Below are 18,324 nucleotides of genomic sequence, written 5' to 3' on the forward strand. Positions count from 1 at the left end.
GTGCCTGGTCCTCACTGCAGTTTATGGGGGATCGGCTGGACGCAAGTACAAGGCAGAGGACAGTTAGGGGCACAGGGGTCCCACTGAAGGCCAGCCCCATGCAGAGGATGCTCTGGGGTCCTCTGTCCCTCCCCCGTGGCTGGGGTGGGGAACTGCAGTGCTAGGACCACTGGCCCTTGGCAGGTCACACAAGAAGCTTTGCTCATCTACACCCCAGTGTGGCCTTCACACTTCAAAGAAGGCTGTTGCCCCCACCCCAAAGGCCTGGGCAGTAGGATCCTTTTTCATTTTTGTATTAATGTACAATGTACATACAGTAAGTTGCATCTAGTGTTCAGTTCTGACTTGAGAGACACGCACAGCCAGGTAACCAAGATCATGTCAAAAAATCTTTCTTTAAAGTCCCACAAGTGACTCTAACGTGCCACCAGGGTTGGAAACCAACCCACGGAGTCTTGTCTCCTGCTTGTGGTTGGAGGGGAGCTTCCGAAGGAGGCCAGCAAAGAACCCTCCAGAGCGGGGAGGACCCAGCATCCGGCCCCTCGGCCCTGGTGTGCAAACGGGTCAGACCGTTAGGCACAGCCTCCTTGTGGGGCGCAGGGACAGGAAGCAGGGTTTAGAGCACCTCGAGGGGGAAGGAGTGGCAAGTGCGGAGGGCAGCCCCTCCCAGGACTAGAACCCACTTCCTACTTTACACCAGCACTGGAGGAGGCTGGTGGGGCAGGGCGGGGGCGGTGGGGCCTCCCCCAGCCTTCCCTCCCCCTCTCCTTCACTGTCCTTCCAGCAGGCACAGGAAGGTGAGGCAAGGTGTTTCCAGCCGGCAGGATGGAGGATGAGGAAGGCCCTGAGTATGGCAAACCTGACTTCGTGCTTTTGGACCAAGTGACCATGGAGGACTTCATGAGGAACCTGCAGCTCAGGTAGGCCCAGGGCGCTCCCCTCCTCCAGGGTCTCCCATCTTGCGTCCTCGCAGAGACCTGAGGGAAAGAGGAAGGCACGCTGCTGTCCAAGGGAGGGGGCAGTGGCACACACCCACCCAGACCAGATGGGGCTGAAATGAGAGCCTCAAAGCACGGCCCCAGAGGACAGGAACAGACAAGGAAGCAACTGTCTCTGTCAGGGCTGGCAAATCAGCACTGGAGCTGCCCACCACCTCAACCCACCCCTGCCTCCCGCACAGTCCAGGCGTCTTCTGCCCCTTCTTTCCTGCCCGACGGGGCCAGGGCATGACACTTCTTGGACAGAGAAGTACCAGGCACTATCTTTCCAGGAGGAACCGGGGCACCTCCTTCCAGCCACTTCCCAGCCAGTTGTTGATGCTCCCTCAATGCATCTCATCCATGGGGCCTGGACTGAGCCCTGGGGACACTGAGATGAAGCAGTCAGGCTCCACCCTGGGGTCCAAACATTCCCACCAGATTGAGGTGACATTCTCCTGGGGCACATGGAGTATCACAGGACACAGTTGGTAGAAGTGATATTGGAGCCCAATTTACCATCAAGGAGGGTAGGTGGAGGGCAGGGAGAAGCCCGGGAGGTAGGGGCATGGCACAGTAGGGTGGCCATGCAGACAGCTAGGCTTCCTGCCAGGACTCCCAGGGAGGGGCAGAAGGCCACCTGCTGTGTGCTCCGGAAGCTCCCTGGGGACAGCTTGGGGACCAGGATCCCCACTAAGCACAGAAGTCAAGAGACCACGAGCCTGGCCCGAAGAGAGGAGGGCTAGCCAGGACATGAGCTAAGCACTTTGTGCACATTGTTCTACCTCATTCTTATAAAATGAGCTTATGAAACATTGTTCTCTCCATTTTGATGAGGAGAACACTGAGCCCCGGAGACGTGGGTGACTTGCGCCCTCATCCCCAGCTTGTAGGAGGACGGGAGCTAGGCCCAGGAAAACCCATGTCAGAGGTGGTGGAGAAAGAGGAACCTCAGGACAGGCCCACCCAGGACAGGCTGCCGGGAGACAGGGCCTTCCAGGGAAGGGTGGGTACCACACACCAAGGGGAGATGGGTCTGAGGGGCAGGCCTGCCAGTCCTCCTCCCAGGGGCAGAAAGGCCAAGAGAAGGGCAGACATCCACCCCCACTGGTGACCAAGTTTGTGAAGGAAAGGGTCAAGAAGTCTGAGGCTGTGCCAGGGGAGAGGCAGCAGCCACTGGCCACAGGCTGGGGGGTGGGGAGTGCAAAGACAACGACAACCCCCTCCCTGTCATCTGGGTGGGGCTGGGTGGGGTCCCCTTTTGTCTCTGGGTTCCCTCCCAGGCCTTGAGACAGGAAACAGCCGAGGAGGCCCCTCCTTCCCCTCCCAGCCCAGTCACTTCTTCTCAACCCCATCTCCCCATCTGCCCTGCAGGGTTCACCCCAGGAGCCAGCCCTGACTCACTGCACCCAGTGCAGTCTTGGGCAAGTCTGTTTCCTTTGCAAAACGGGTGGTCATGTTTCCAGTGACCTTGGGACCCCTGGGGAGACCACTGTGGACCCCAAACTCTATGCCGAAATGGGGACAGTCTCTGAGTGGCTCAGCTCACCCAGGATGGTACCAGGGAGACGCAAGGTCAACACCTGCCCCCTTCTTCCTTCTCCACTCTCAGCCCCTCAGGGTGGGAGCGCTGGCCTACTGTGGCCAGGCCCTGACATGGGCTCTGGCGAGAGGCCTGTGGGTGGGTGCCTGTAAGCCTGTGAGTGCTGAGGCCTGCCCCTGCTGTGTCCAGGTTCGAGAAGGGCCGCATCTACACCTACATCGGTGAGGTGCTGGTGTCCGTGAACCCCTACCAGGAGCTGCCCCTGTATGGGCCTGAGGCCATCGCCAGGTACCAGGGCCGCGAGCTCTATGAGCGGCCACCCCATCTCTATGCTGTGGCCAACGCCGCCTACAGGGCAATGAAGCACCGGTCCAGGGACACCTGCATCGTCATCTCAGGTACCTGTCCCTGCAGCCGGGCCCCCACCCTCGGCATCTTCATTTGTGAACATTTGGGAGGGCCATTAAAGCATCTCCTATGCCCTATGTCCTGGTGGGGGCTCTAGGACCCCATCTTGCCAGTCTTGGGGGTGTGAGTGGGCACAGGGAGCTGGGCTAAGAGAGCAAACCTGGCTGATTCTGTCAACTCTGGTCTTTCCGGCAGGGGAGAGTGGGGCAGGGAAGACAGAAGCCAGTAAGCACATCATGCAGTACATCGCTGCTGTCACCAATCCAAGCCAGAGGGCTGAGGTGGAGAGGTGAGCAGCAATGGGCAGCCCTGGGCCTCAGCATGGCAGGCCAGGGACCTCAGTGTGTCAGGAAGGGCTGGCTCTGGGGAGCGAGAGACGGCAACTGGAGTCTAGCTCAGGTCAAGTTCAGTGGGAACTTGGGAAGTTTCCAGATAACGCCAACACACCCAGAGGTGAGACAGGGTGACCCATGCCAAGGACCTCTCCTTGGGTGGGTGAGACCTAGCCAAGGGACTGGGCCTACCAGCTGGGAGGAGGCAGCAGCCACAGGTAGGATGAGGAGAAGTGCAGCAGGGCCCAGAGATGCTTGAAATGGCTCATGGACAGGGCAGCAGGCGGATTCCATGGAAACCTGGAGAAGCTGGCAGGCCCTGGCCAAGATGGCCAAGCATGCCAGGTGGCTGTGTGGGTGATGGCCAGGAGCCTTGAAACCAGGAAACCTGTCCCTTATGGAAGCAGCTTCCTCTGTCAGCGCCTGTCTCTTCCTGTCAAGAGACAGTGAGATGAGATTCAGGGGGGACAAGCAATGCCAGTTCCTGAGCACATATGGCCAGCACCACTGCCCACCCCTGCAGCTGGAGGTCTAAGGCCCAGTGGTCAGAACAGCCCCTCCTCCCCAGGCTGCAGCTGAGGCCTGGGAGGGGAAGAGGTGGCTGTGAGAAACAAGGACCTCAATGCTACACAGACCGTGCTGAGCACAGCCAGCCTGGCAAGTGCATTTCCCAGCCTCTCAGAGGTGAAGCGACCGTCACACAACCTCAGAGGCAACACTGGGTGAGGCCAGGCCATTGGTTCCCTCTCAGCAAGTTCAGAGGAACCTATCCTGAGATGCTGTGATTTCTGTTGGGAAGACTCAGGGGCAGGGACAGCATTCCCCAGATGGGAAGTCTTTGCCTTGAGCCCCAGCCCCTCTGCCCTGACAGGGTCAAGGACGTGCTGCTCAAGTCCACCTGTGTGCTGGAGGCCTTTGGTAATGCCCGCACCAACCGCAATCACAACTCCAGCCGCTTTGGCAAGTACATGGACATCAACTTCGACTTCAAGGGGGACCCGATCGGGGGACACATCCACAGCTACCTACTGGAGAAGGTGGGCAGGTGGGCTGAGGAGACCTCCATGGGGAGCCCTGGCTGAGATCCATCCCAGGCCTGGGAAGGTACCCATCCCGACAGTGCAGCTTAGGAGGGCTGGGCTCTCTCTCCCTGTGGCCCTTCTCTGGGCCTCAGTGTCCTCATAGTCAGTACTCTCTGACCCCCAGCCTGCCTTGCACCTGGGAATGCTCAGATGGGGTCCCCAGGGACAGACTCCATCCCAGGCCTGAGTCCATCTGCCCCTCTCTCCTCAGTCTCGGGTCCTCAAGCAGCACGTGGGTGAAAGAAACTTCCACACCTTCTACCAAGTAAGCCATGAGGACAAGGGGAGGTGGAAAAATGGGGTGGGGAAAGGGAGGGCAGCAAGCTGGGCCAGCTTGTGACCCTTCCGTCACTACCCCAATTCCCCCTCTCTGCCCACTCAACCCCACCTAGCCCATCGTCCTCACTCCCCACCACACTTACCCCAACCAGTACCCCACACCCCACAAACAAGAGCGTGTGAGCTTGCAGGGAACAAAAGCGGGATGTCCCCTTTATCTGAGACACTTCCAGATGAGGGCTCTCTGGGACCCATAAAGTGTCTCTGTGAACAATAAGCTCCCCACGAGGTGGGCGTCCCCTGGGATTACAGGCAGTGTCTCTATTGGTATCAGAGCTCAACACTGAAGTGGTGCTCCTGGGGACACGGGCATTGACTCTGAGCACCTCTCTGAGATAGGCGCGCCCAGGGACTGTCTCCACAAGCTTTGACACCCCACTGAGGCGGGACCTCCCTGGAAACAAACAGTGTCTCTGCAGTCTCAGAGCTTGACACTGAAGTGGAGCTCCCTGGCACACCAGCGGTGTGTTTGCAAACTGTGGGCTGCCCACTGTGTCCTCTGGGACACAGGCAGTGTTTCCACAGACTCCAAACTCCCCCACTGAACTGGGAGCACCCTGAGACTGGAGCAGTGTCTCTAGGGACTTGGAGCTCCCCACTGAGTTAGGAGTTCCCTGCAGCACAGACGTGGTCCCCACCAACTCTCAGCTCCCCAGTGCAGTGGGAGCTCCCTGGAACACAGCAGTTTCTCCCTGGTACATAGGCGGTGTTTCCATGGATTCTGAGCTCCTTACTGAGGTGGGAGCTCCCTGAGACAAGCACAGTGTCTCACAGACTCCGTGCTCCCCATGAGACAGGAGCTCCCTGGGTAGCGGCAGGGTCTCCAGGGTCTACGAACTGCCCGCTGAGGTGGGAGCCTCCTGGGATGCAAGAAGTGCCTTTAAGGACTGAGCTTCCATTGTGTGGTGCTCCCAGGGACACGGCAGTGTCTTCACGACTCTGACTTCCCACTGAAGTCACACTCTCTGGGACACAGCAGTGTCTGTAAGGAGTCTGAGCTCCACTGAGGTAGGAGCCCCCTGGGCTGTCTTCCCAGTGAGTCTGCGCTGAGGTGGGAGCTCACTGGGAAACCAGTAGTGTCTCTGTGGACTCTGAGCTTTATTTGAGGTAAAAGCTCCCTGAGACACTGGCAGTGTCTCCACAGACTCTGAGCATCCCCCTGGTGGGAGGCCCTGGGAACACAGAGGGCGTCTCCACAGACTCTGAGCTCTCACTGAAATGAAGCTCCCTGGGACTCTGGCAGGATCTCCACAGACTCTTACCTCCCCACTGAAGTGGGAGATTTTGGGACACGGGCAGGGTCTCCATGGACTCAGAGTTCCCCCATTGAAGGGGGAGTTCGGTGGCACATGGGCAGTGTCTCTAATGACTCTGAGCTCCCGGCTGAGGGGATTGCTCCCTGGGACATTGCCAGGGTCTCCACAGACTCCGAGCTCCTCATGAGATGGGAGCGCCATAGAATTTGGGCAGGGTCTCCATGAACTATAAACTCTCCACTGAGGTGGGAGCTCCCTGGGACACAGAGAGTTTTTTCAAACTCTGAACTCCCATGAAATGGAGCTCTTTGGAGCATGGACAGTGTCTTTAAGGACTCTGAGCTACCCACTGAGGTGGGAGCTCAGTGGGACATGTGAAGCAGTGTCTCCACAGACTCTCGGCTGCCCACTCAGTTGGGCCGTGTCTTGGACACAGGCCGTGTCTCTACCAACTTTGGGCTCTGCTCTGAGGTAAGAGCCCCCTGGGACAGGGGCAATATCTCCTTGGACTTTGAACTCCCACCAAAGTGGAGCTCACTGGGACAGTGGCAGCGTCTCCACAGATTCTGAGCTCCCACTGAAGTGGAGCTCCCTGGGAATCAGTCAATGTCCAATAACTCTGAGCTTCCCTGAGGTGGGAGCCCTCTGGAACACAAGGAGTGTCCACGCAGACTCTGAGCTTCCGTGAAGTAGGGCTGTCTGGGACACTGGCAGTGTCGCTATGGTCTCTGAGCTCCTCACGGAGCTGGGAGCTCCCTGGGACATGGGCGGTGTCTCCACAAACTCTCCATTCCCCTCTGAGGTGGAAGCTCTCTGCGACATGACCATTGTCTCTGTAGAATCTGAGCTTCCCACTAGTGGGAGCCCCTTGGAACACAGGGCAGCGTCTCCACAGACTCTGAGCTCCCACTGAAGTGGAGCTCTCTGGAATAACAGCAGGATCTCCACAGACTCTTACTGTCTCCAGTGAAGTGGGAACTTTTGGGACACAGGCAGTGTCTCCATGGACTCTGAGCTCCCTGCTGAGGTGGGAGTTCATGTGGCACCAGTTGTGTCTCCACAGATGCTGAGCTCCCTAGGGCATGGGCTCTCCCTGGGTGGAGAGCAATGTCTCCACGGAACCTGTGCTCCCTACTGAGGTGGGGCTTCCTGGGACAGGGGCAGGGTCTCCAGTAACTCTGAGCTCCCACTGAAGTGGAGCTCCCTAGGATTCTGCGGTTTCTCCACAAACTCTTACCTCCTCACTCAGTGGGAGGTTTTGGGACCTGAGTAGTGTCTCCACATACTCTGAGCTACCCACTGAGGTGGGATCCCCCTGGGTCGAGGGCAATGTCTCCACAGGGTCTGAGCTCCCCACCAAGATGAGGTCTGGCACAAGAACAGTGTCTTCATGGTGGAGTCATAGCTCCCACTGAAATGGAGCTCCCTGACCTACTGAACAGCTAAATGGGGAGCTCGCTGGCACACAGAGTGTTCACACTGTCTGACCTTCCCCCATGTTTGTTGGTTCAGTGCTGGAAGGAAGCACAAGTCTGTTTGTTCTCCTGCCTCTGTGTGTGTACAGGGGGACATCCTGGGAGCTTATTTGTCTAAAGGATGTCTGTGTCCTCTAGTTGCTGAGAGGCAGTGAGGAGAAGCAGCTGCATGAACTGCACTTGGAGAGAAACCCTGCTGTATACAATTTCACACGCCAGGGAGCAGGACTCAACATGACTGTGCACAGTGTGAGTGTGAGGGGCACCAACGGCTCAAATTGGGCTCAGTGTCAGGGCCTGAGTATGGTGGTAGGGAATGGGCAGCACTCAGCACAGGCCAGGGTGAAGTGAACTGCTTGGGTGAGTGGGGAGGGTGCTTGGGATGAAGGGAAAATGGCTGATGGAGGGGACAGAGCACAGGGGTGAGCAGGTGCTTAGGCTGGAGGAATCAGGGTTCAGGAAGGGGACAGGGGACAGGGGTGAGCAGGTGCCTAGGATGGAGGAATCAAGCCTCAAGGGGGACAGATGTCCTGGGCCCAGTGTGGCTTTGGAGTGATGAATCCCTTCTACCCTAGGCCTTGGACAGTGATGAGCAGAGCCACCAGGCAGTGACTGAGGCCATGAGGGTCATCGGCTTCAGTCCTGAAGAGGTGGAGTCTGTGCATCGCATCCTAGCTGCCATATTGCACCTGGTAAGCCTGGCTCAGAAGCCTGCAAGGGCTACCTCCCCACAGGGATTTCCTGGCTGGGAAGCACCCAGGGAGGAGGAGGAGACTGGCTGTAGATTCCCCAGCAATGTGCTAGGCTGACTGCCTCTCCTGCAGAAGCTCAGCTGCTTGAGTGATGAGCTCAGTTGGTACGTGGTCCAGACCCCATTCTTAGGGCGAGGGCAGCCAGGCACAATAGAAGCTGAGCACCATGCAGACTGCCTCTTAGTGCAGTCATGAGCTGTGTGCTTTGGGTGCATTTACTCAGTGCCTCTTGGCCTCAGTTCTCTCTAAGCAGCATGAGGAGTAAGTAGTGCAGGGCTCCTCTGGCTGCTGGGAGGATGCGATGGGGTCATTCACATATCATTTGGACTCGAGGCCTTGGCAGAGACTCTGGTATGCCCATGCCTCCTTTCCCTAATCTCTGGCTGTGTCTGTGCCCATGGTGAGCAGCTGACCACGCTAGTCTGAGAAGGAGCTGTACTCTACCGCATCCATGTCCCCTGCTTTCCTTCCTCCTTCCTGTCCAAGGTTGTCCAGGCTCCTTTGGGACATGGAGCCTGGACTGTTCATGATTTTCCCATCACCAGGGAAACATCGAGTTTGTGGAGACAGAGGAGGGTGGGCTGCAGAAGGAGGGCCTGGCAGTGGCCGAGGAGGTGCTCGTGGACCACGTGGCTGAGCTGACGGCCACACCCCGGGACCTCGTGCTCCGCTCCCTGCTGGCTCGCACAGTTGCCTCGGGAGGCAGGGAACTCATAGAGAAGGGCCACACTGCAGCTGAGGCCAGCTATGCCCGGGATGCCTGTGCCAAGGTACTTTGGGGGCAGGCACAGTGAGGGAAGCCCAGGAGGCCTTCATGGGGGAGGCCAGGCCAGAGGCAGCAGGAAGCAGGGTGTTCCTATTCGCCAGGCGGTGTACCAGCGGCTGTTTGAGTGGGTGGTGAACAGGATCAACAGTGTCATGGAACCCCGGGGCCGGGACCCTCGGCGTGATGGCAAGGACACAGTCATTGGCGTGCTGGACATCTATGGCTTCGAGGTGTTTCCCGTCAACAGGTGGGTGGCTGGCCAGCCACATCTCCACCTCTGATGCCCAGCAGCTTTGCCCACTTAGTCCTGGAAAGCTCAGCTGGGGCTTGGCAGCAGGAATGTCTGGGTTTCTCCTGGCTGGTCCCTGAGCCCAAGGCTCACGCCTCCCAAACCTGCCTCACCTGCACCCTCTGGCCATTGGTGTCTTGATGGTAGGCAGAATTACGGGGCATGAGTAATTCCTGGTCGTGACTCCCAAATCCACTCCAGAACGTGCATGCAGGAGGTGTGGGCGGGGTAAAGGAGTCCAGGGCAAGGATACGTAAGCCACAGGGAAGCCACACAGGGTGCTGGCACCAGAACCCTCGAAGAACATTAGCAGAGATGTTCAGGGGAGCAGTCATCCATTACCATGCACGCCACAAGCAGCAACCTCCCCTCTGAAAGGCCCACCCCACCCCCAGTTTCGAGCAGTTCTGCATCAACTACTGCAACGAGAAGCTGCAGCAGCTATTCATCCGGCTCATCCTGAAGCAGGAGCAGGAGGAGTACCAGCGCGAGGGCATCGCCTGGCAGAGCGTGAGCACTGTGGCCTGGAGGGAGGGCAGGCGGTGGGGTGTGGAAGGGCCTCAGCCCATGGGGAGGGGCCCGGGCTGGCCTGGCAGGTGGCTGAGTGTGGGGTGGAGGAAGGTTGGTGGCCTGAAAGCCCTTGGGAGCTTCCCTGCTGGCTGCCTTCGCCCCAGGTGGAGTACTTCAACAATGCCACCATTGTGGATCTGGTGGAGCGGCCCCACCGTGGCATCCTGGCCGTGCTGGATGAGGCCTGCAGCTCTGCCGGCACCATCACTGACCGAATCTTCCTGCAGACCCTGGACACACACCACCGCCATCACCTACACTACACCAGCCGCCAGGTGCCCCCGGCTGTCCCAGCGCCGCCACAGTGGGCTGGTGGGACCTGCCCCACAGGCACCACACTGCCCATGCCTCGTGGGGCCTGGTTGGGGACCCAGCTTTGGTGCCATTGTCGTCACTGTGGCAACCTTCTCTGCCCTGGAGGTGGGGAGGCAGGGCTATCCCTTCATACAGACCCCCCATATACCTTTTGTGCCTTGACCTCAGCCTGTCCCCATAGCTCTGCCCCACAGACAAGACCATGGAGTTTGGCCGAGACTTCCGGATCAAGCACTATGCAGGGGACGTCACGTAAGGGCCCCCTCCCACTCACATCCCTGGCCTTCCCACAGGCACCATGGCATGTGTCATGGGGCAGGAGTGCTTCAGGGGAGTGGCTGGGATACAGGTGTTAGGGCCCCTTCTGCCACCCCCACTCCTTTAAGACACTGAAAACATGTGGGACAGCAGATTCACAAGTGAAAAGCAGGAAACAGGGTTTGAGGATAGTGGTTAACCATGGCTGCATTCTTCTGGGAGCCTTTAAAAAATACCCACGTCTCATGTCTGGGCCCAACCCTATACCAGCATCTGTGGGGTGGGGGGCTGCAGGCTGGTGAGGTGGGGTTGGGGAGGGAGCAGAAGGTGCAGAGGGGGCCAAGATTCTGCATTTCTAACAAGCTCCCAGGTGAGGCCTCGCTACCATACTTGGACTACACTCCCAGTGCCAAAGCCCAGGTGTCCTTCAGAGGTTGTCATGAGGGCTATTAATTTATGTGTTGCTTGCCACATCCCAAAATAATTTAAGGTTACTCACAGCGAGGTACAAGTGTTTCATGAGAACTTCTCAAGGAGAGGAAATAGAATAGATGATGACGACAAAGCAGCCCAATATCATCTACCTGTATCTGTTCGCAAAATCTATGCCTGCCTGCTTGAGGTGGCTCATGCCTGTAACCCCAGCACTTTGGGAGGCCGAAGTGGGTGGATCACCTGAGGCCAAGAGTTCGACACCAGCCTGGCCAATATGGCAAAACCTCATCTGTACTAAAAATATAAAAATTATCCGGGCATGGTGGTGCGTGCCTGTAATCCCAGTTGCTTGGGAGGCTGAGGCACGAGAATTGCTTGAACCTAGGAGGCGGAGGTTGTGGTGTACTGAGATCACACCACTGCACTCCAGCCTGGGCAACAGAGTGAAACTATTTCTCAAAGAAAAAAAAAAAAAAAATCCATTCCCTGAGCCTTCACAGGTGCTGCAGTTGGAGCCAAGATTTGGCTGACCTTTCTAGCAGTCCAAGAACTAGACAGTGATTCTGAGGTTCTCAGTGCCCACTGATCAAAATAGGCCAAGGACTCAGGAGTTCCTAGTCATAGTTGTAGTCGCTGATGTTTATCAAAACTCAGTAGGCACTGTTCTGGGCAATTGATGTACACTGAGGCACAGAGAGGTTGAGTGGCTTACACAAGGTCACACAGCAGGCATGTGGTAGATGCAGGACTCAGTGCTAGGACATTTGGCTTCAGAGCTGGGGGCTTAACCACTCAATTCCTCTTCCAGGAAAGAAATGTCTCCTGAGGGAGGGAGTCTTAGGTGATGAAAGAGAAAGCAGGTGTGAGGGGGAAGGAGGAGAGGAGCCAAGCCAGAGGGAGGAAGAGAGACTGACCCATGGGAACAGAGGCAGATGGGAAGAGAGTGGGGGCTGCTGGGGTCATTAGCACTCTGGCCTGGCAGCCCCCGCCCCTGCTCCCTCACCAGCCCTGGCTTCTGGCAGGTACTCTGTGGAAGGCTTCATCGACAAGAACAGAGATTTCCTTTTCCAGGACTTCAAGCGGCTGCTGTACAACAGGTGAGCACGGCTTGCTGGGCACCATAGGGAGGGCCAGGGCCCTGGGGCCCCAGAGACTCTGGGGTCAGGCATTGACTAGGGTCAGGACAGGGGTGGGCGGGGCTGCTCTCCCTGAGGATGGCTGGGAACGGCCTGTGTCTGCAGTACGGACCCCACTCTACGGGCCATGTGGCCGGATGGGCAGCAGGACATCACAGAGGTGACCAAGCGCCCCCTCACGGCTGGCACACTCTTCAAAAACTCCATGGTGGCCCTGGTGGAGAACCTTGCCTCCAAGGTATGTTCCACCCCTCTCCCACTCTGGCTGTTCTGGATCCTTCTCTCTGTGCCCTCAGTGCCAAGTAGGGTCCCAACCACCTCTGTACATCATAATGGTGGGGAGAGGGTTCTTGTCCTGTCTGTATGAGCCACATCTGCTCCAGCAGTGGACCCCACCCACTGCACAGGTGATGTGGGGCCTCAGGGGCTGGGCTGAGTCTTGATCAATCATGGGGAACCCAGGCTTCTCCTCGCCCCATTGTCTCTTGAACAGAGTGGGATTTGGGGAGACCCTGCTAAGAGGCTGGCTTGGCCCAGCCCAGCTCTTGGCAAAAATCCAGGATTCTTCCAGCAGGTGGGGCCAGAGAGACAGGAAACTGGCACAAGCTTTCTTGGGGAGCTTTGGGTCAAAAGTCAGAGGGGGAACAGGTGAAGGGTGGGGGAGAGGATATGTTAGGGTGAGCTTAACAACAGAACATCCAGAGATGTCAGCCCCTTTTGGAAAGAGAGAAAGAAGGCAGATGGGGCGAGGCCTGCTCCTGCCCCTGCCACGCCTACCCCCCTGCCCCCCCAACCAGGGGCTGGAACCTGGCTCTGAACCTGGCCTTGCTGGCCTCTGCCCAGCACTTAGGGCTTCCAGGGCCCTTGTTCTGCTGATTTCCCTTCTTTGTTCCCAACTCTCCTCCTGGCCTGGGACCTTGAGGGGTTGGGAAGCCCCTGGTGTGGGGCAGGGTGCACAGTGCTGCTGGCGCAGACCCTCTCCAAGTCCCCTCTGTCCCCGCAGGAGCCCTTCTACGTCCGCTGCATCAAGCCCAATGAGGACAAGGTAGCTGGGAAGCTGGACGAGAGCCACTGTCGCCACCAGGTCTCATACCTGGGGCTGCTGGAGAACGTGAGGGTCCGCAGGGCTGGCTTCGCTTCCCGCCAGCCCTACTCTCGATTCCTGCTCAGGTACTGGCACCTGACACCGATCACTCCATGGGCCGTAGTCCCTGTGTGGAGTCCAAGGGGTAGGAGCAGAGGGTCCCCAAACAGCACGTCGCAAACATCGATACAAGCAGGAAGCAGCATGCTGCTGGCCTCAAGACACCAAAATATCTGGGAGGACATGTGTGTGAGCACATGCATGTGGGGACATACAGGTGGGAACATGGGTATGAGGGCTGTGTGAGGACATATATGTGAGGACATGTGTATGGGAAGACACATGTGCACAGGTGTCAAAAGTGCTCCAGGGACACACTCTGTATCCCTGCCATCTCCCCAGGTGTGGGGTGGGCAGGGTGGGCTCTCATCTCTCCCCAAGGCCTGAGCCACACTGCCCTGTCCTGTGGTAACAGGTACAAGATGACCTGTGAATACACATGGCCCAACCACCTGCTGGGCTCCAACAAGGCAGCCGTGAGCGCTCTCCTGGAGCAGCACGGGCTGCAGGGGGATGTGGCCTTTGGCCACAGCAAGCTGTTCATCCGCTCACCCCGGACACTGGTCACACTGGAGCAGAGCCGAGCTCGCCTCATCCCCATCATTGTGCTGCTATTGCAGAAGGTGAGGTGGGCGGGGCAGGAAGACATCCACTATGGAGGGGGGGAAAGCTTGTGTCCCAGGGACCAAAAACACACTTGTAAGTTTCACAGGAGTCTCTGCTTGCTGGAGACAGGCCAGGGAGTGCTCAATAAATGCTTAGGGCCAGGTTTGGGGCTAAGGGTTAGGGCCTGACTGAATTTGACTGCGTATCCCATCCCGCCTGGCCCACCCAGGCATGGCGGGGCACCTTGGCGAGGTGGCGCTGCCGGAGGCTGAGGGCTATCTACACCATCATGCGCTGGTTCCGGAGACACAAGGTGCGGGCTCACCTGGCTGAGCTGCAGCGGCGATTCCAGGCTGCAAGGCAGCCGCCGCTCTACGGGCGTGACCTTGTGTGGCCGCTGCCCCCTGCTGTGTTGCAGCCCTTCCAGGACACCTGCCACGCACTCTTCTGCAGGTACTACTCTCAGCCCACCACACTTTTCATTCAGCTGGCATCCACTTAACCCATCATCCCGGGCCTGCAATGCCTGGATGGGAGACACATCAGCCCCCTTGATAGGTGGTAAGGTGGATGCTATGCCACATTAGCTGACTGCTCATGTCCCACAGTTGGTGCAGAGCCCTGACCATCTTGGGTACTGTGGTGGGCATTCAAGGTCCAGGGCTGCAGCCTGCAGGGGGAGGCCCATCAGGGCTGGGAAGTAAGGGGATTCTGCATCTGAGCGGGGTCTTGAGGGCTGAGTAGGAGTTCTCCAGAAGGAGGGGCACAGAGCATGCTCAGAACGGGAGGGCGCTGGGCGACTGCTGGTCCCTGGGTCACCTTCCAGGAACGAGCGTTAGGCACAAGGGGCCAAGACCAGAGAGGCCAGCAGAGGTTGGGACATGAAAGGCAGGCAGCACCAGGCTGAGGGCTCAGCTTCCTCCATGGAGAGGGGGCTCAGAGAGTACATGAACACATGGCCTGCATCTGTCTGACTGCATGCCCTCTCCCAGGTGGCGGGCCCGGCAGCTGGTGAAGAACATCCCCCCTTCAGACATGGCCCAGATCAAGGCCAAGGTGGCTGCCATGGGGGCCCTGCAAGGGCTTCGTCAGGACTGGGGCTGCCGGCGGGCCTGGGCCCGAGACTACCTGTCCTCTGTAAGTGCCAGGCGAGTCCAGGGCTGCCAGGGGGAAGTGGGCTGCCAAAGAGGGCTCTCAGCTAATGCTGTGACCAGGTCCCCTCAGATGTCCTCTCCCAGGCCTGGGGTTGTCTGTCCTGGTGGCCCTGCACCTCAGCCCCCACCAGAGCTCTGCAAGGTCTCAACCTGGGCTTCAGGAGCAGTGGCCTTCAGGGGTGGCTGTGGATGACAGGCCGGCCAGGCTCAGATGCAGCCTAGAAGTCAACACAAGAGGGCTCTGTGCCCTCAGGAAATCCAGGACTGCTCAGCTGATGCACATGTCTGTGTGACTCAGTTTCCCGAGATGAAGGATAGCTATGCTGATTCACAGAGAGCTGCTATCATTTGAGTCTGGTCCCATGACTCAATCCCAAGCAGCACCCCCTCCCCTCCATCTGTCCTCAGGCCACTGACAATCCCACAGCATCAAGCCTGTTTGCTCAGCGATTAAAGACACTTCGGGACAAAGATGGCTTCGGGGCTGTGCTCTTTTCAAGCCACGTCCGCAAGGTTAGAAGCTGGTGCAGAGTTTTGGTGGGGGGGCACTTGGGAGAAAATGGAGGCAACTCCAGCCCAGGCCCAGCTGCTCCTGACACTCCCTAAACTGTCGTCAGCGGGGAGGGTAGGCAGTAGGCACTACCAAGGCCTGGGGCCCTGGTGGGTGACAGGTCAGCACCAGCCTGGGTCCGGCCACCTCTCCCACAGGTGAACCGCTTCCACAAGATTCGGAACCGGGCCCTCCTGCTCACAGACCGGCACCTCTACAAGCTGGACCCTGACCGGCAGTACCGGGTGATGCGGGCCGTGCCCCTTGAGGCGGTGAGCAACGTGGGTTGGGGGTAGCGTGCAGCATCTGTGAGGGGCACTGCTGGGCTGCTCAGAGTCCTACCTCATGCTTCTCCCCCCTGTCTACCTGTGATGGCCCAGACCATCCTAAAACTCAGCGATGGTGGCACCCGTGCTGAAAATCCTGCAGTGGCTTCCCACGCCCACAGAGAGAAAGGTCCCATCCTGTGATCCCTACCAGCCCAGTCACCTCCCCCACACTCTCACACTCTAGCCAAGCCAAATGGTCCCCTCTTCCAACTTGTGCCCAACTAGGGGTTCTCCCACCTGAGCATTCTGGGACTGAGTCCCCGCCACAATGTTCAGGGCCTCCTGTGGGATACCGTCCCGGCCACTCTGGAACCTTCTGCCGAGCTCTGTGGCCTACTTGCTCCCTTCATTAGCAGCTGCTGTTCCCATAAATTCTCTTTCCCACAGGACAGGGGCAGGGATCAAGGCCAAGCTACAGGCTACCTCTGGGTCTCCCACAGTTTCAGGGGTCCCATGACTGTCCCAATAGAAAGGGCGGTGAGTGCCTCGCTGTCTAATGCCACAGCCCAGAGCCGGCCTGGTTGTTTAAATGTAGTGAAAGTGACCTAGAACTAAAAACGGCTCCTCCAGGCAGTAGCACATGCAAGGGCTCAGCATCCACAGGTGAGCAGTGGCGACCCTGTTGGACAGCAAGGATCTGGAACCATCCGTCCTGGAGAAAATCCTATTGTGCAGCGTTCCGCCCAAGCTTCCCCCTGTCCGCAGGGCCCCGAGAGGGAGGAGGGGTCGGTGGGGGGCTGGTGGCCCTGGCGAGGGCGGCGCTCCCCAGGTGCGTTTGGGGGTTCGGGAGAGGCTTCCTGGGGAGTGGGTGAGTCCGGCTAGGCTGGGGTGCGGGTTGAGGCGGCAGCACCCTGACCCTGCGCTCCGCACAGGTGACGGGGCTGAGCGTGACCAGCGGAGGAGACCAGCTGGTGGTGCTGCACGCCCGCGGCCAGGACGACCTCGTGGTGTGCCTGCACCGCTCCCGGCCGCCACTGGACAACCGCGTTGGGGAGCTGGTGGGCGTGCTGGCCGCACACTGCCAGGGGTGAGTGCGGGTTGGGCGGTGGCGGGCACTAAGCCCGGGCCGCACGGCCGCCCTGACCCCTCCGCCTGCCGCAGGGAGGGCCGCACCCTGGAGGTTCGCGTCTCCGACTGCATCCCACTGAGCCAGCGCGGGGTTCGGCGCCTCATCTCCGTGGAGCCCAGGCCGGAGCAGCCAGAGCCCGATTTCCGCTGCGCCCGCGGCTCCTTCACCCTGCTCTGGCCCAGCCGCTGAGCGCCCGCACCCGCCGCACCCCGAGGCCGCCGATTGTCCGCCCCGCCCGCGCCGCAAATAAACCCTCTGAGTCAGCCCTCCTACTCGCCGCTCCCGCCTCACCCTCAGGGGCTCCGGCCGCCTCCTCGGTCAGGTCCACCTGCGCCCCGCTCACCCGCTGGGGCCTCGACTGCAGGAGGCCAGGCGCCCTGCCTGGGGATAGGAGCCCGAGCTCTCGGAGTTAGCGCTATCCAGAGGAAGCAGTGCCCTTTGTGCCCCAGCCTGCCTTGTCCACGCAGTGGTCCCCTGTTCCTCTCCACAGGGCTCCCGGCCTTGTTCCTACCGGGCCACTGGGGAAGGCTTGGGGTTCATCTTCAGGAAGGGCTGGGGAGCACGCCTGGAGACAGAGCAGCCCCGAGAGCTGTCACGGGATGTGCTGCCGAGCGGCCGTGGCCCAGGGCTGACGCTATCCCAGCCGGGTGCTGTCCCTGTCCCTGCTGGATGTGGGTGTCTGAGGCGCTGGGACCGACCTCTGGAGCCTGGTAACTGAAGGACAGGCCCTGCGGCCAGAACTCCCAGCCTCCGGGAGCAGGGCCTGTGCCCTCGAAAGACCCACAGGGAGGCCTCGGGAGACCCCTGCAGCCCCCGGGCTGACCACCCCTTCTCCAGGCCTACCCCAGCCTCGGCCTCCAGCAGCTCCGCCAGCCCCTCAGGGGCCCTCATGGCACCAGGCCCTCAGCCTCTCAGCCCTCAGGCCCTCAGCCCTCTGCCTCCCTCAGCCCCTCTACCTCCCCCAGCCCCCTCAGCCCTCAGATCTCTCGGGCCCTCAGCCCCTGCAGCTCCTCAACCACTTCAGCCCCTCAGCGCCTCAGCCCCTTCAGCCCCTCAGCCCCTCAGCCCCCTCAACCCCTCAGCCCTCAGACCCCTCAGCCCTCAACCCCTCAGCCCCTCAGCCCCTCATTCCCTCAGCCCTCAGCCCTCAGCCCCTCAGCCCTCAGCCCCTCAGCCCCTCACCTTCAGCTCCCTCAACCCCTCAGCTCCTCAGCCCTCAGCTCCCTCAACTCCTCAGCCCCTCAGCCTCCTCAGCCCCTCAGCCCTCAGCCTCCTCAGCCCCTCATTCCCTCAGCCCCTCAGCCCTCAGCCCTCAGCCCCTCAGCCTCACCTTCAGCCCCTCTTCACCAGCCCTCAGCCTCCGCCCTCACCTTCACCCCCAACCCTCCGCCTTCCTCCCTCCCTCCCTACCTCCTAACCCTCAGCCCTCAGTCTCACCTCACCCCCCTCAGCCTCACCTCACCCACCCCTCAGCCCTCACCCCTCACCCTCCGCCCACAGCCTCACCCTCACCAGCCCCCTCAGCCCCCTCAGCCCCCT

At 59.6% G+C, this 18,324-nt stretch overlaps 1 protein-coding gene across 1 annotated transcript; it reads left to right on the forward strand.

Annotated features, from left to right (window-relative positions):
- The first annotated feature begins 532 nt into the window (after positions 1–532).
- Positions 533–17,194, forward strand: MYO1G (myosin IG). The gene is made up of 22 exons (XM_032758153.2): positions 533–920; positions 2,710–2,918; positions 3,124–3,217; positions 4,132–4,297; positions 4,554–4,607; positions 7,551–7,661; positions 7,988–8,104; positions 8,710–8,934; positions 9,032–9,177; positions 9,615–9,729; positions 9,894–10,064; positions 10,286–10,356; positions 11,820–11,894; positions 12,039–12,171; positions 12,937–13,103; positions 13,493–13,700; positions 13,913–14,136; positions 14,676–14,820; positions 15,246–15,350; positions 15,546–15,659; positions 16,589–16,743; positions 16,818–17,194. Exons 1-22 carry the CDS (start codon positions 826–828, stop codon positions 16,972–16,974), a joined length of 3,057 nt encoding a protein of 1,018 aa, XP_032614044.1. The 5' UTR covers positions 533–825; the 3' UTR covers positions 16,975–17,194.
- The last annotated feature ends 1,130 nt before the right edge of the window (positions 17,195–18,324 follow it).

The sequence above is a fragment of the Hylobates moloch genome, unplaced genomic scaffold (genome assembly GCF_009828535.3).
Source record: "Hylobates moloch isolate HMO894 unplaced genomic scaffold, HMol_V3 SCAFFOLD_1, whole genome shotgun sequence".
NCBI lineage: Eukaryota > Metazoa > Chordata > Mammalia > Primates > Hylobatidae > Hylobates > Hylobates moloch.

Bases quoted from the DNA above. Each gene is read 5' to 3' on its own strand.
- MYO1G (XM_032758153.2), top strand. From the start codon at position 826: ATGGAGGATGAGGAAGGCCCTGAGTATGGCAAACCTGACTTCGTGCTT. The intron at 4,608-7,550 runs GTAAGCCATGAG...TGTGTCCTCTAG, and splicing joins ACTTCCACACCTTCTACCAA to TTGCTGAGAGGCAGTGAGGA. The intron at 15,351-15,545 runs GTTAGAAGCTGG...CCTCTCCCACAG, and splicing joins TTTCAAGCCACGTCCGCAAG to GTGAACCGCTTCCACAAGAT.